At 38.0% G+C, this 16,351-nt stretch overlaps 1 protein-coding gene across 2 annotated transcripts; it reads right to left on the bottom strand.

The window, feature by feature from the left end:
* Window positions 1–2,780: 2,780 nt before the first annotated feature.
* On the bottom strand, window positions 2,781–15,730 carry clu (clusterin). Of its 2 annotated transcripts, XM_042504088.2 has the most exons (10): window positions 15,581–15,730; window positions 11,149–11,307; window positions 10,160–10,308; window positions 9,126–9,296; window positions 8,010–8,180; window positions 7,624–7,837; window positions 7,048–7,188; window positions 6,044–6,264; window positions 4,832–5,022; window positions 2,781–3,495 (listed from the first exon to the last, which is right to left on the bottom strand). In XM_042504088.2, exons 2-10 carry the CDS (start codon window positions 11,261–11,263, stop codon window positions 3,483–3,485), a joined length of 1,386 nt encoding a protein of 461 aa, XP_042360022.1. In that variant the 5' UTR covers window positions 11,264–11,307; window positions 15,581–15,730; the 3' UTR covers window positions 2,781–3,482. The 2 variants fall into 2 exon arrangements, with proteins under 2 accessions (XP_042360022.1, XP_087945662.1); XM_088089536.1 differs by lacking the exon at window positions 2,781–3,495 and having other exon boundaries at window positions 4,828–5,022.
* Window positions 15,731–16,351: the final 621 nt, after the last annotated feature.

Here is a 16,351-nt window from a genome sequence, read left to right as displayed (position 1 = left end):
CCAAGGATGGTGCCATGCCAAAAGGGGGGCCAGATAACGAGGAGAGCCAACCAGAAGATGATTCTACCTACATTCACATTTCCTCATTGTAATAGTATAAAAGACTGGATCAGGGAAAGACAGGTTGTCAGAATGCAGGCTGACTCGCTGATGTTGTCGGCTAGGGAGAGGCATTTCTGATCCAGAGCTCTGTAACTGCTTACTGCTTGCTGTTTGAAAAGATTTACTAAAGGTTCGAACTTATGATTCTAAATTTTGTGTAGACATTCACTTATTTGCTGTTTATTGAGTTGCCTTTAAGAATTCTGAACATTGCGCTCACCCTGTGAGGGTGAGAGTTTTTTCTACTTTACAGCATCGAGAGAAAAACTCCTTCACCCCCAAGGTTAGACTACCATCTAAGACACCGATTTATGCAGTAATATATCTGGTTTCTTCTAAGGATTATACAAGAACACTAAATCATAGGATTACACACGCCATATGTAGCAATATATCTTGTTTCTTAAACATGAACACTGTAACATATACTTATACACTCCAACAGAAGTTGTGTATTCATCTGTTTCTGTACTAAGGAACTTGCAGTGACCTCCTGAGCTCTCTGCTCAGTCACAAAGACTTTGATAAATGTATTTTACTCTTTTGACTGCCATAGGAGAAGTAAAAAAAAGTCCAGCATTTCAATTAGGGAGACAGTATTTTAATTACATATATGTGAGTGCTTGTGCTGTTTTCTTACTGCAGCAGACTTGATTGAGTGCGATCAGCAGTACGCGTCACACCTGCGGCTGCATTGCTCCATACACATTTAATGATTCAGCAGCAGTCAGCCTGGCAGACCTCCTCATCTCAGAATCAGAATCAGAATCAGAATCAGAATCAGAATCACGTTTATTGGCCAAGTTCAACAAATGAGGAACAAGGAATTTTTTCCGGGTTGGCAATGCTCACAGTACAGGGGAGGGAAATAAGTTAGGGATAAGAAAAATAGAAAAAAAGACAGACATAGACATGTAATTGTATTTACAAAAGGAAGAGATAGGGAATATATACAAAATGTACAGTATGTAATTCAAAAATATACAGTTAGTGCAAAAACCACTGTGCATGAGGTAGTATAAATATATATATATATATTTGTTGTTTGTTGTTTTTTTTGCTTGTTTGTTTGTTTGTTTTTGTTTTGTTTTGTTTTGTTTTGTTTTGTTTGTTTTTCTCTCCTGACACTCTGACTATTTACAGTTCATCAGAGTGACAGCCTGGGGGTAGAAACTGTCTTTGTGTCTGGTGGTCTTGGCATACAGTGAACGTTGTCATATAACTAAGGCTGATCTTGCTCACATGTTTTGGTCATGTAATAAATTGCTTAATTTTTGGACTATGATATTTCGAACACTATCTGAAGCTTTTGGCAAAGATATTCAACCTAGTGCTGTACTGGCTATTTTTGGAGTCCCAGGAGAGGGTTCATCACTGACAAATAAAATTAAGAACATGCTTGCTTTTTCAACTCTCCTCGCCCGGAGAAGAATCCTGTTAGAGTGGAAATCAGCATGTGCACCCAAAGCTTCCCCATGGCTGAAAGACTTGACTTTTTTCCTTAAATTAGAGAAGATAAAATATAGTATTCGAGGGTCGACCCAAAAGTTCTATGACACGTGGGGGCCTTTATTAACCTATTTTGAGGGTCTTGAAGTCCTCCCACAAGATTGAAAATTAAACTGTCGAAATTATGTGTACCTTTGCCTGTACTCCCCTGTAAACTGAGGGGCCCCCCAGCAAACCTTTGTAGTCAGGCAAATACTCATTGTTGAGATATCCACTCCATTTCTTTTTTTTATATATATATATATATATTTTTAATTAATTAATTAATTTATTTATTTATTATTATTATTATTTTTATTTATTTATTTATTTATTTAATTTTTAATTTGTGTCTTATGTTGACAGCAGGGTGGGGATGGGTGGGTGGGGGGTTGAAGGAAAAAAAAATGTAAAATGTAAAATGTAAAATGTTACATTTACAAATATCTGTGAACTGCTCTTTTTGTCAAATAAAAACAAGTTTAAAAAAAAAAAGTTACGCCCTTGCTGGAATCACACATGGAGAATAAGAAACATTAAATGACTTAGAAACTTGGCAGGCGTATCCCAGCTCTGCTCTACTTTCATCTTCACCACAAACTAAAAAAGGCCTTGTTACAAAAAAACATCTGGGGACAAGATATATTGCTGCATAAATCAGTGTCCTGGATGATAGTCTAACCTTGGGGGTCAGTAGTGGGAGCATGACGTGAAGAGAGCTTGATACTTGGAGATGAGAGGAAGAGATGTGTTGGATGCATGGGATCAAAAGATGATGCCATGCTGAAAGGGGAGCCAGATAACGAGGGGAGCCAACCAGAAGATGACTCTACCTTCATTCACATTTCCTCATTGTAATAGTGTAAAATACTGGATCAGGGAAGAACAGGTTGTCAGAATGCAGGCTGACTCGCTGATGTTATCGGCTAGGGAGAGGCATTTCTGATCCAGAGCTCTGTAACTGCTCACTGCTTGCTTGAAAAGAAAACTAAAGGTTTGAACTTAAAATTCGAAATTCTGTGTGGACATTCATTCATTTGCTGTTTATTGAGTTGCTTTTAAGAATTCTGAACATAGTGCTCACCCTGGGAGGGTGAGAGTTTTTTCTACTTGCGGCAACCAAGAGGAAAACGCCTTCAGCAAAATCCCAAAATTCAGAAAAACTGTCACATAAATAAACAGACACTGAGTGGGTTTGAGCAGGTTTTATTAGATCTCTAAGTATTGCTTCACTGCGAGGCTGTTGTACAGAGGGGCTCAAAGCAACATCATCAACTCCTATTTCTCACATTGAATCTCTCCGATCAGTGAGTTTAACCCCCAACCTCTTCAACCATCTCAGATAACAGCGATCAGAGATCTGTAAGAAGGGTAGATCAGATCTGTAACGTCACTGAAACAGCCTCAGTTAACTTGCTCTAAACTTGAATTTTCTGCAAATGATTTTCTCAACTGTGGTGGAGGAAATATCAGTTTAAATCATGTTAGAAATGCAGAGAATAAACACTCATTTACATACATTTTGGCTTTCAACAGAAACTGAAGCATAAATCATTTAAGAACAACGGCCCCTTTTTGCAAAGCCCAGCTCACAAATGATGTAACAGGCCTTCCATGTTGAAGATATAATAGACACAAGGAGGCCTGTTATCTACATCTACTGAATATCTTCTCTCACAGCAGGACAAAGAGCTCTAATTTAACAATATAAATCTCTGAGGTTAAACTGAGTCGTTTGCAAAAGCAGGACTTAAAGAGGATTTACAACAGAATCAGTGTTTCAGCTTAAGGGTTTGTTTTTTTTCTTCCAGGTGTGTTTATCGGCGGGGTTTCTGGTGTGTTTCAGTGAGTCCAGAACATTCACTGGTCAGCAGACAGCGCAGGGTGGGACTTTATTTAACCACACTGGAGACATAAACAGAGGGAGATCAGAGATAGTCAGTGATTCTTTTAAATCCTGTTGAACATAGAAAATTAATTTTCATTCCGTACGATCGATCAATCAATCAATCAATCAATCAATCAATCAATCAAGCTTTCCCCACAATCTAAGTCAGAGAGGATAACAGAAGATCAAAGAGCCCTAAATGGACAAGAACTGGAAATATCTTTGAAATGTTGCTGTTGTACAGTGATAAAGTTCTTCAGATCTAAAATTCAAATGTTCCCAAATGATTTATTTTAGTAAAAGCAGCACAACGAAAAACTATCCCATCCAAAATTTGATAAGTAGCTGCATCAGTCGGTGTAATTAAGTAAATTCTACAATACTGTGTTCACACTACGAGCGACAGAAACAGGCTACAAGTCACTTCTGATAAAGCAGGTAACATAAAGCTACACATGGACACCTGACAGCCGTCTCTGCAGACAAGCATTACACGCCACAAACTTTAGTCAAGCTGGTCTCAACTGTCTTCAGCTCTCCAATGACGCAGTGAAGCGTAAACCAGTCACATGTTTTGGTCCTAGCTGCTTGTGCTGTCTTATTTAGCTGACACTGAGCTGGTGCGGCGAAATGTTTAAACGGGGCTCAGAAATAGATCAAAAGCAGGGATATTATTTTTTTACTGAACACTTACTGTAGATGATGTTTATTTGAGATGCTTAGTGGCAAGTATCAGACACACGGTAGCCCATGGTAATGTAACTACAATAACAAGCGTTTGGGCAACACTTCAACAGCAACTCGGGGATAATGCAGCTGGTCACGCTGGCGTGTTGTGAACACAGCGTAACTCTGCTCGCTTACTTTTTGTCCGGTGTCAAAATGATCTGGAAAAGTAAAAATTCTCGCACCTCTGACACTAAATTTAAGGTGACCTCGACGACATATGTCAAAAACATACAAATGCTTAAAGAAATAGTTTGAGCTTTTTGAAATAAAAGCATGTGTTGTAAATTCGTGGATGCAGCTAGTGCGTAGTCAGCTTAACTTGTAGAAATTATCTGAAAGCATTTATAACAATTAAGACAACATCCATTGTTTTTTTTTTCTTTTTTTAAGCTTTTTGTTTAGCTTTGGCCTTAGCAAGGTTAGCCTTCTCCCTATTTCCAGTCTTTAGGCTAAGCTAAGCTAACCAGCTACTGGCTGTAGCTTGATTTTAACCACACAGACGTAAGAGTCGTATCAATCCTTTCATTTAACTCTCAGCAGGAAACAGAATAAATGTGTATCCCCGAACTATTCCTTTAAACTTGGGTATTATTTCCTCCCTCTTCAGCCCTGTCTGACACTCACACACTGGTTTCCTTGTAGCGGTCCAGAGCCTCCTGGGCCACCACCTCAGAGAACTTGGGGTCGGTCCAGGGGATGTCGCCCGGCACGGTGAAGTTCATGGGTGGAGCATCGAAGAGCTGCACGGACACGTTTGTCTCTCCAGGCTGCGTCTTCTCTTCGTCTGGCTCCTTCTCTGCGTCCTTGCAGTTCACCTGCAGAACAGGAAGTTTCACTTTATCTTCAGTAACAATACACAGCCTACAACAACGACCAAAACGTGATCCTGTGATATTTATTATCGATTTTATTTAGCAGCTTGTTAAAAAAATCCTATTTTGTTAATATGTGAAAAAAAAACCCATAACCAAGTGGGTTATGGTGAGCCTAAAACTAACCATGCATTAACCACAACGTCGTTTAAGCATCAAGTTTCAACATATCCGCTACATCAGTGGGTTTCAAACTTTTTACACCGCACACCCCATCAGAAAATATCAGGCTCTCCAAGTGCCACCAATATGGCCGTTGTTAAATACAGTGGCGTAGGCCTATGCGTCTCAGCGGTGGATGCAGCTGGCGGGTTTATTCCAAATCAGAAGATTATTTGTCAGCCACAGTCACGCTGAATGAAGGGGTAACACTCGAACTTCTCCAAGCACTTTGAGCTCAGCTGCTCAAAACATTGTCCTCCTGATCTTTCTCCTTCTGATATTTCCTATTCAAAGACACGACTGCAGTGTTTTTAAATCATTAATTTTACCTTTGCTTACTATCATGCCGTCACAGTTAAGCTTGTAACTAATAATGGACGTACTCACGCACCACGTACATGAATGTGACAATGGAGTAGGCTGATATGAAACTATAATATTACAGGACAGGCAAAACCTAATTTAAATGACATTTCAGAGGTCTTATGGTTTAAATATTTTCATTTACAATGTAGCATTTTGATGGCATTATATATATATTTTTAAATTCATTTATTAATTGTTTTGTAAATATCTTGGAAGTGCTCCTTCTGTCCCTAGAGGGAGTTTACTTACCACCACCAGTACTGCTAAAATAGTTCCAGTGCAAATGTAAGATATCCATGGTTTGCAGAGACGAACATGTCAACGTTTATTCTGGCGATTGGGTCGCATAAAAGCGCGTCACAAGTAAAGAAAGATGTCACAAGTGATAAGAACATATTGATTTTGGCTTAAAAAATTGTCCTCCCTGTCTACGCACCATCTGAACTCGGAAGATGTCGTCCCTGGTGTTGTTCGCCAGGGATGACACCCAGCCGAACTGTCTGTTGAGCATGTCCAGGATGGAGGAGGTGTTGAACATCTGCTCCTCAAACCTCCTCAGGAGGCTGTTGTACTGCTGAGTGAAGCGCTCTGCCAAAGCCAGTGCCTCCTCCAGCTCCTCCTTCAGAGGGCCCTCCAGAGGTTTCTTCCCGGAGCAATCTAAAGGAAACATCACCACGGAGCAGGTTAGAAAATCACTTTACTGATCACACTGGGATTGTTTTTAGTCAAAAAGGACATTACATTTGTTTCATTGCATTACTTTTTTTATATTGTTAGATTTTCTTTTTTTTTTGCATCAACTGTGGTCAAATAACAGTTTTTACAAGATGGGAAAAGTAGAGTCTAATACCTTCTTGATAGATTGCTAGTTTTCGATAAGAAGACACCAAATTTAGGCTACAAATGTAAATTCCAACAAGCTGAAGGGCCCCTTTGAGTGAGAAACCAGTATAAACCTCTTTGTGTTTCCCAAATAACTGTAGACGATACATTTCTGCTGTCAGAGGAACAAAAACATCATCACCACAAAGGAAGAGACTACATAATTAAATCACATTCATTTGAAGCCCTTCCTGTTTCCAACATTATCATAAATACTAATTGTGTTGCTCTAATAAAAAAATCCCTGGATCATCATTCAGGTCTCCACCTCCGGTTTCCTGCTGAAGGAGGCTGCATGAAAGGACACAGCCCACCTAACCGACATCTCTGTTTATTTATTTTATTATCAAGGATGTGACTCATCTTCTATTTTTATTTAATGTATACATGATTGTTTATTTGTTTCGTTTAACAGCCTACATGTTATACATCTCACACAGTCTGTATCCTCGTTTCTTTTACTTTACCTGCCTTGTATCCATGTTTACATCTTGGACTAATACTATTGGTTAAAACATCAACGAATGAATAAAACACTTTGTCCGAGAGTTATCTTACCAATATGTTGGATGTCTTTGCATTTCTGACACTCGTCACGGAACTTGAGGCAGCCGGCGGAGTTGCGGCGGATCTCTCTGCAGGTCATCCTGCCGTTACCAAAAGGTTTGGTGATGACCACGTCCTCATTCATGCTGCCATCTGCGACCACACACGAACGTTATTTAAAAAAAATAAAAATACACAACCTCATGTTCATTCTAAGTTTACATGTATGGTTTGAAACTAACTGAAAAAAGACATTGTTGACTTTTTTCAACTCAAACTTTCATAATAACTTATATAGTTAATACAGTAAGCACTGTTTACAGCAGCTAATACAACTGATCCTTGTAGCAGTGTTTTCAATGGTGATTCAATTAATTAAAAAGTCTTTTTTTTTCAGTTTAAGTCATTTTTTCTACTTTTGTTTACATAATTTTGTTCACCCAAAAAATATCTGTCAGCCTTATATGTTTTAACACAACAAACAATCGAAAGAAAACTATACCTCCCTGCAAACCCTAAGAAAGCTTCTGCAAGCTGAGCAAAAAGTAAACAGACCGTCTACAGTTTTGCGTTAAACAGAATACGTACCCTCATTAGGAGCTACGTCTGAGTCGATGTCCATCATGGAGCCCATGGAGCTGAAGAAGTTCCTGCCCATGCCCATCATGGGGGAGAACAAACTCTGGAAGTTGTGGAACGGATCGTGGAAGAGAGAGCGGATGCTTCTGCTCCGGCGGGTGTACGGCCCCAGGAAATTGGGAAAGTGGAACACCGGAGGGTTGTCGTGCGCATGATCAGCCACCTGAGACACACCGATGACACAGAGACACAACGGTTAAAGTTGTGCTGTCAGTGTTGGAGGATACAGTCACTGGACCGCCTCAGCAGGTACAAAAATACATCATCGCTAGAATATATACTTTATGTATACAAGAAATTTGTGTTTCTGTGTCCGGTGTTTACATCTGCGGTACCTTCATGCTGTCTGAAAATATGCTGTCCACCCCGTCGGCCATCTCTGTGTATCTTTCCTCCAGGTTCTTGAACTCTTTGCCCTGACGCCGTCCCTCCTGCATCAGGTCGTCAATCTTCTCCCCGTTGATCCAGATGGAGAAGGGAGACGTTCTGTTAAGCACGTCTTCCAGCTGCAGGTAAAACGGGAACTTTTTAGAATCAAATCTTTAACCCTTTGAAACCGTCATCGCTTTTCTTGTGTTGCGCTCAGACACCTTTCACAAACCTCTGACACTGGAGCAGATTGGTTTAATTTAATTTGAAAACAAGGCTAAAAAGGCAATAGCAACTTGGCAAGAACTTAGTAAAGGTCTTATGCAAATTTTCAGGTAATTATTTAGGTAATTTCTTGGCGATATTTTGGGTAAAATTACTCATTGCCCTCTTCTAATGTTCATAAATCAGGTCAGTTTTCTAAGGTTTCAAAGGATTAAATCTCTCTTGTTAGCTGACTGTCTTATCAGGAGAGGAATGAGGTGTGAGCCAGGGGTGGAAGTGGGAATGATTATGTTTAAATGAGCTGTATGCAACATTCAGAGTATTAATATAGCAATTGCTATTTGCTATGTGAAGACATAGTTGAGTAATGGCATCCTGAGCACAGAATGACATCATGTGGTAAGCTGGTCAGGCCACACATGCATGTTAATGCCACTCTGCACTGCGCCTCTACATCAATTATCGCTGATATCAGGACAGTATAGTCTAGAACCCCTCTGGTTTCCTCCTGGTTAACACTGTTAGCTCTGTCAGCACCGTTGCTGTTGTTTGGCGCTGTTTATGGAGTTAGCACCGCTAGATGCCAGCTCAAATAGACTTAAGTAAAGAACAAGTACCTCAAATTTGTACCTAAGTAAGTGCAGTACTTGAGTAGATACGCTTTGTCACAACGCACTGCTGAGTACAGTAATTTTAAATGAATTCTGCAGTACTGGTCTGATTCTCAAAGCAATGCGTATTCAATGAAAGTGCTTTATATAAGTTGGCATGAACCGACTGACATCTGGATTATACTAAAAGCCCTGTGTATATAATATTGTATGCAGTACATGTATGTGAACATGTGATGGTCTGACCTGGCGTCCCACCAGTCCAGATCCACTGCTGCATGTTCGGGAGTAGTATCTAACGCAGGTGTTCTTCAGACAGGGCTTGCACTCCTCCCACAGAGCCTTCATCGTCTCATTGCAAACCTCCTCCTCCTGCTCCAGCTTGGCCTCCATCTCCTGAGCCACACGCATCGCTTCCTGTCGGGAAACAGATACAACAACTTCAACAGGTAAGCTCTTATTTTGGTAGGATGCTTATAACTCAGTGGTTGTCGCAGTTTTTGTTGTTGCATCTTGTTTCCAAGGGATCAAATATTAGTAAGTTTGAGCATCTGTAGACTTGAACAAAAGTGAGTACTGTTGTCAGAACTGTTCAGATAGCAATCATCTTTAAAAAAGCAATTTCTTCCTGCAATATTTTTTTTTAGGAATTCAGTTCTTTTTGTAAATAAATGAGTAAAATAACAAAACAAATGAACACTTGCCATGCAAGACAATGGTTGAATTTGTTTTTGATTCTGCATCATGCCTTTTGCTCCCTTGCAAATAATTTGTTTTTCAATTTCCACTTATATAAAATTAAATATACAAAATTTCAAAACTTTTCCATGCTTTTTCAAGGACCCATGATAATATTTGCTAGCTGGCGTACATGAAGGAAGAGAAACAAAATGTTGACACATATCAGAGCTACGGTACATTGACAGTTTCTGAAAACAAATTTTCCATTATGTTACATTATTTGGAAGAGTATCCATACAAGATGAGTGTAGCAATTTTATTACACACAACACAATTCCATGACTTCTCCAAAACTTACAACGATTTTTAAACCTTTGAAACGTAGCCTGACATTGATAGGCTATTTTTATGATTGTGAAATTCCATGACTGTTCCAGGTTTTTCATGACTGTGGGAACCCTGTCTGTATAGTAAAAAGAATCCAGTGGATCATATCATAACACCTACTGTATCTATATATGAAAAAAAACCTGTGTTATTTCAATAATCTTTCCATCATGTAAAGAAACACCATGATATCCAAAACAAATCATTTCTACCTCTTTCTGCTCCTTGGTTTTCTCCAGGGCGTCCAAAAACTTTTTGTGGTCATCTGAGGATTTCTGCATCACGCTCTTCATCTCCTTCACTCCGTTAACGGCATTTTCAATCTGTTCATCCACATACTTTCCTCCCTGGATTGAGATCTCTGTAAAAAAGACAAAATATCACATATTCACTGCAAGTGGTTCCTGTAACAGGCTCCTGCATTTTTGCTGACTTTGACCAAACTGAGGATTTAAGTAAATTAAAATATATGTGTGATATTTTTGCAACTCTTGACTTGCACTTAAAATGTTCTCATATTTAATTGATTTTGTGAAGTTGCTGCAACTTAAGAAACATAATACTAATTAAATCAATGTTTCTAGCTTAAGCAACTTCAGTAAACCATGTTTACTGTGCTATATATCGATATTCTGGTTGCATACCAGTCACTCATATTTGTATTTTCTTAAACATGTTGAGAAAACGGAACTCGCAGATTTTCTAACTTCATTCATTGCCAAAATCCTCTTTGTGATGATCAAGTTTAGTCAGACTAACCTGGTTTTTTGAAGTTGGTTACACACAAAAGAACACAATCATTTCACTTATCATTTTTAAGTTGCAACAACTTGAGAAAATCATTAAATACAGATACATTTTAAGTCAATTTAACAAGTTAAAATTACACAAACATTAATTAAGATGAATAATTATATTTACTTAACTTTTTTAAGTCAATCAATCAGTTTTCTGATTGTTATTATTAACAATTATTAACAATATTAACAATTATTATTTTAAAATAATTCAAGATTGTGTGGCCAATGGGGATACTCTACAGAGCTTACTCTGTACTGTTTTTACTGGAAAATGGAAAAAAAAAGAAAATACATAAACACACACACACACACACACACACACACACACACACACAATGTTTTCTGTAATTCGAAAAAAACAATCCTTTAAAGTTTTGTAATGTGGCTGCAGAGAAACTCACCGTTGAGATCGTCTTTTGATGGAGGAACGATGCAGCTGGCTGAGGCCAGAAGTAGAGCCACCACAGCCAGAGTCTTGGACCCCTTCTTCTTCATCATCATCATCATCATTAACATCCTCTCTGACTCTCACAGGGCCAGCAGGCAATGATGAGATAAACCTGGAGAAAATAAAAACATAAAAGATTCAGTCTAAACTGCTGTTGTAACGCCCCTCTGTCCCCACTAGAGGGCGACACGAGCTGCAACTCAGACAGAGACCTACGCAGTAGAAAATGACCATCATTGCTCAGCAGTTTTTCACCCTTACACAGCAAAACATAAAAATAACAGCACTGATCAACACTAATAAATAATTCAGACTGATGCTTGCTGAATGGATCTTTGTCTCCTGTTAGCAAGGACATCATCACCAAACTGACCTCAGATCAGTTTCCTGTGACTTTGACCAACTGTGCATTATATAAAGAGAACAGCAGGCCCTTTCTCTGCTTATTTTTTCCCCTCTGACGTGTGCTTGCTTGGTCAGCTGCCCGTATTTTCAACAATGACAGCTTCAACACAAAGTGTCTGCAGATATTTTTTTATTCACGTTCAAACACACAGAAGAAAAAGACAGAGATAAAGTAAGCACACAGATGGGCTGACTGTCTCTGCTCTCTGTGCAGCTTTCCTCAGACAGTATTCATCCCTCTCTGTGAGTCTACTCTCTGCTGATTATTTCTGCAGCTGGATATTATCCTCCCTTTCCTCAAAATACGCAGTAACGTGATCAAACTGCACCAATCTATCCGCCACTGTCTAGCAAAGCAATGGCATGATCTGAAGTTTGCGAGCCAGAGTCGTAAAAGTGAATGAATAACACTCAGCATACATTATACTCTATGGCCAAAAGTAAGTGGACACCTAAGCATTACAACCATATGTGACTATTTAATGTCTCATTCCTAAACCATGCTGCTATAACAACCTCTAGTTTTCTCCAGATTTTGAAACCTGGCTGCAGGGTTTTGTTCTTATGCAGCCACAAGAGCATGAGCGATGTCAGTCACTGATGTTGGCCTGGCTCGCAGTCTGAGTTCTAGTTTTCCTCAAAAGGGGCCAATTATCGGTGCCGATATTTGACATTTTGCAGATTATCTGTATTGCAAAATTGCATATTGAAGGATAGTCATAGGCTGTATCTTAACAGTAAACTTGTGGGCCCAAAAACAAAAAAACAATGAGCTGAAAAATGCTAAAACAAGCTGAAGGTAAATATAATTAGGTGATAATTGTCTTTGGGTTCATCACTATGAGTGACCTTTCACATCATGCAGTCATTTTAGTAAAATAAAAATACTGAGTATACTAATTTTAAGAGTGCTGACAGGATACTTTTGACCATATAGTGTAAGTGAAGTCATGCTAAGTCATTGTATTATCCATGAGAGGGATGCTGACCACTATGAAATAAAGTTACTTGTTTACTTTCCATTATGTGTGTTCAGAAAATGGAATGAATAAAATTTCCTGAGAACAAAATATATCTTATGTAACTTGTTGTCTTTGCCAATTCATCCCCTGCTCAGTCATGTTTGTGCAGTCACCTGCTCGCCCACCACCTCCTGTTCCTATGGAGACAAGCAAAGTGCAGCATGTTGTTTTTGCATTTGGTATAAAGCTGTCCTTTAAACACAAAAATGGATTCATAAGTTTTACATCAATCCGTTATTTGACCTCTTAACTGAAAAATGTCCCCACTTTTTCCCATCTTATTCCACACTGTCACACAGTGACATATACGAGTATATTTAATTGTATCTTATCTTCAAACTTTTAATTGAAGCTCTTTTGAGAATTAGAGGGAAGAAAATTCAATGTACTGATCATATCCCCTGTCTGAATCTCTGTGCTTTTAATCTGCAGTGAAAAACAGAAAGAAAACATTGGACGCCCACCTGGTTCTCCGCTCTATATGAGCTCATGAGTTTAACATGTACAGTGCAGCAAACTGCAGCCGTTTACACAATGAGGTCATTATTCATGTGACAATAATCCTCTCGCTTTAATTACAGCATGCCAGTTACTGGAAGGTTTGTAAACAGGGGCTGACTGTGACCAGTGAGACCTTTTTCTTTATTGAGGAAAATAACACAGAATGAGTAAGACTTGACGTGCAGAGGGAGGAAAGAATGAGTAATGCTTTAAAAAAAACAGTCAGGGGAAGGTTGACAGAGAGAAAGTTAAACACATAAAAAAAAAGGAAATAAAGGAGAAATAATTTACACTGCAGAGGTCGAGCTACATTATTTGCTGAGTAGCAGCTGCAGGGAAGCTCGTTACACAACTGAAGAATGCAAACCGACCAACCGTGCAGATGTTACTGGCGAGGCCTTCCAGAAAGTTCTGTATCAGCCTCGTGAAGTGAAATGCAGAAAAACATCTGCCTCAGATGCTGTTCTACATTGCACAATATTACATATATCACTATATGATAGTACTATATTAATATTATATTGGTATTATTGTATTCTTATTTTATGTTATCTACGATATGGCCTTGTCTTCCATTTTTACACAGAATATATTACAGTACATATTTCATACGACTGTAATATTACTGTATAATGCGTGATTATCAAACATACTGCTCATATATTATATGGAACACTATATACTTTTATATGAAGTGGAAACAATTCACTAGTTAATAGCTTACAATTGATCAGCAAGTATTTCGATGATCCATTTATCTTTTTTAAGCCAAAATGCCAAAACTTCGCTGGCTCCAACTTGTGTGTGGGTTCCAGATATAAACACTAGCCGGTTTTCTTGATGGATTTATAGTTGATGATAGATAGCTGATGTTTTTAGGGTTCTTTAGTTTTATATTGATGTTTTTACGGCATTTTAAATATATGCATAGTTGTATGTAAGTGTGTGATGTGTCCGGTGTATGAGTGTAAATGTATGAGTGCATGTTAATATGTGATTAATGTTGTGTGTTATATATTTTTTAGTGTATTCAATTTTTCTTATTATTTTAAACATATGTACCATAAAAAGTGCTCTTTAAATGAAATCTATAAAAGCTTTAATATATATATATGTATGTTTCTTTTTTATAATGTAAAATCACATACAGGTGTAGTTATACATTTTAATTTAAATTCTGCATCTATTTAGTTGTTAACTGTGAGCATGAATGTTAATAAACAGTTTATTTGTAGATTTTATAGGTTATGTAGAATAAGCATATACGTTGATATAAAAATTGCTACTGACTTTCAAATAAGGAATATGTAGGTTGCTTTTTTAAGAACATAGATAGCGAATGGCACCATTTTAATTTATTCATTCAATCTGAATCATTTGCAGGGGCCCGCTATCTATACACGCCCCCAGACCAGGGGCCCCTGTGTAACTGCACAGCCTGCACATTCTATATTTATGCCCCTGCACCATATATTTATATTATATATGCATATAGCTCATGCATAATCTATTTGAACTACTTGATTTCCTTACACAAATATTTGCACAACTTGCTAATGTAGGTCAACTGTAGTGAATGTATTGTATTTTATGGTAGAGCACTTTTAAATGTAATTTCTGCCATGTCTAAAATATCATCAACAGCTGATAACTGCAACTCGCTGCTTCTGCTGATGCTTGTTTTCACTATTATTCAATTCTATGTCTGTGTCACTGTGTCGTTTAAAAGCTCAAACCTGCACAAACGACTTCCCCAATACTAAAATAACAAGGAGCAATTAATCTGGATCATCTCAGCTCCATTTCCAACAAATGGGACACTGTCACACATGGCCTCATGTTGGCCTCATTTAAGGTGTTTGGGGATTTCTGCACCCAAAGGATTCACTTGTCATGTGGTTTAAGAGAAATTAGGGTCATCTCAAACTAAAATATGTACAAAATTTTCAATTTTAGTAAATTTGGAGGAGTATTATATCATTCAAACTGTCAGAATCTTCTTTTACAACACCGTCAACAGTCAAATAGCATGTTAATAGCATATTACTATTTTGCAGTTAGTATTGCTGCTGCTGGGTGTGTCTAGCTTAAAGTGCACTAAAGTGAGGCAGCCACAATATGACGTCATCTACCCTAATCCAGTTGTTTTGATCCAAAGATGGAGGTCACACCCATGAGTAAGCAATATAAACAGCAATCACCTTGTCAACATTAAGTCTGCATGAAGAAAAACAACTGGAGGATTTTAAAATAAAATCACATTATGCACATTATACAGCCGAATTAGAGTCAGAAATGTTGATGTTGCATAAGGTAAACTTGGAAATTCCATTGCACTCTATTCTAATATAATTTATCCTAATGACACAGTGGTAATTGCATATCCTATAAATAGCCCATTTTCCTCTGAGCATCACCGAGCTGCAGACTCTGAAAAAATAAAAGCCTGTGACTCACCTCTGTTTGTTTCCTGAGACTCCAGACCGTCTGAAGCTGCTCCAGCCTCTCTGCTGCTCTGTTTTATACCAGCGGATAACGGGGACGGTGCAGACATGTGATTCATGCTCCCGCCGCCGAAACTGTCAAGCTACCGCAAAACAAGACCCGACTTCCTGTATTACCCTTCAAAATAAAAAGAAAGAAAAAAGGGACGAAAGAAGTATTCAGATACTTTCTTCAGTAGAATTACCACTACCAAATTAAAGATAAACATACTCCATTACAAGTAAAAGTGTTGAACTCATAATGTTCATTACGTTTAAGTGTGTAAGTATAATGAGGAAAATTATAGTTTATGACTTAAAGTATTAAAGATAAAATGATTTAAAACAAAAATGGCTCCCGTAGCTGATATATCACTGTCCTTCAATACATTAATATAAAGCTGGATATCCTATTTGATTTATAGTTAGTTGAAGTCAAACAGCAAATAATGATTATTTTCATCATGCATTAATGTGCGGATTATTCCTTCAATTAAAAGATTAATTGTTTGGTTTGTAACAATTCAGAAAAGAGTTGTAAAGACTTACTATAACACAAATATTATTTTGCGATTATAAAACATGAAATCCTTAGTGATTACTGCAGCTAATAAGACCCTTCAAGAAGTTATATCGGAGAGCAACTGTAGAAACTACAAAAAATGTTGCCAGTACGTAATTAAATCATTAATTAATTGATCACATTTTTCCAGGAAAAGTGACTTTTATCCTGTGTCAGTCCCAC

This window comes from Plectropomus leopardus, chromosome 16 (genome assembly GCF_026936395.1).
Source record: "Plectropomus leopardus strain MGB_pleo_1.0 chromosome 16, ASM2693639v1, whole genome shotgun sequence".
Classification (NCBI taxonomy): Eukaryota; Metazoa; Chordata; class Actinopteri; order Perciformes; family Serranidae; genus Plectropomus; species Plectropomus leopardus.
The sequence above is the reverse complement of the archived record's forward strand: the minus strand, read 5'-3'. Positions and strand labels throughout refer to the sequence as shown.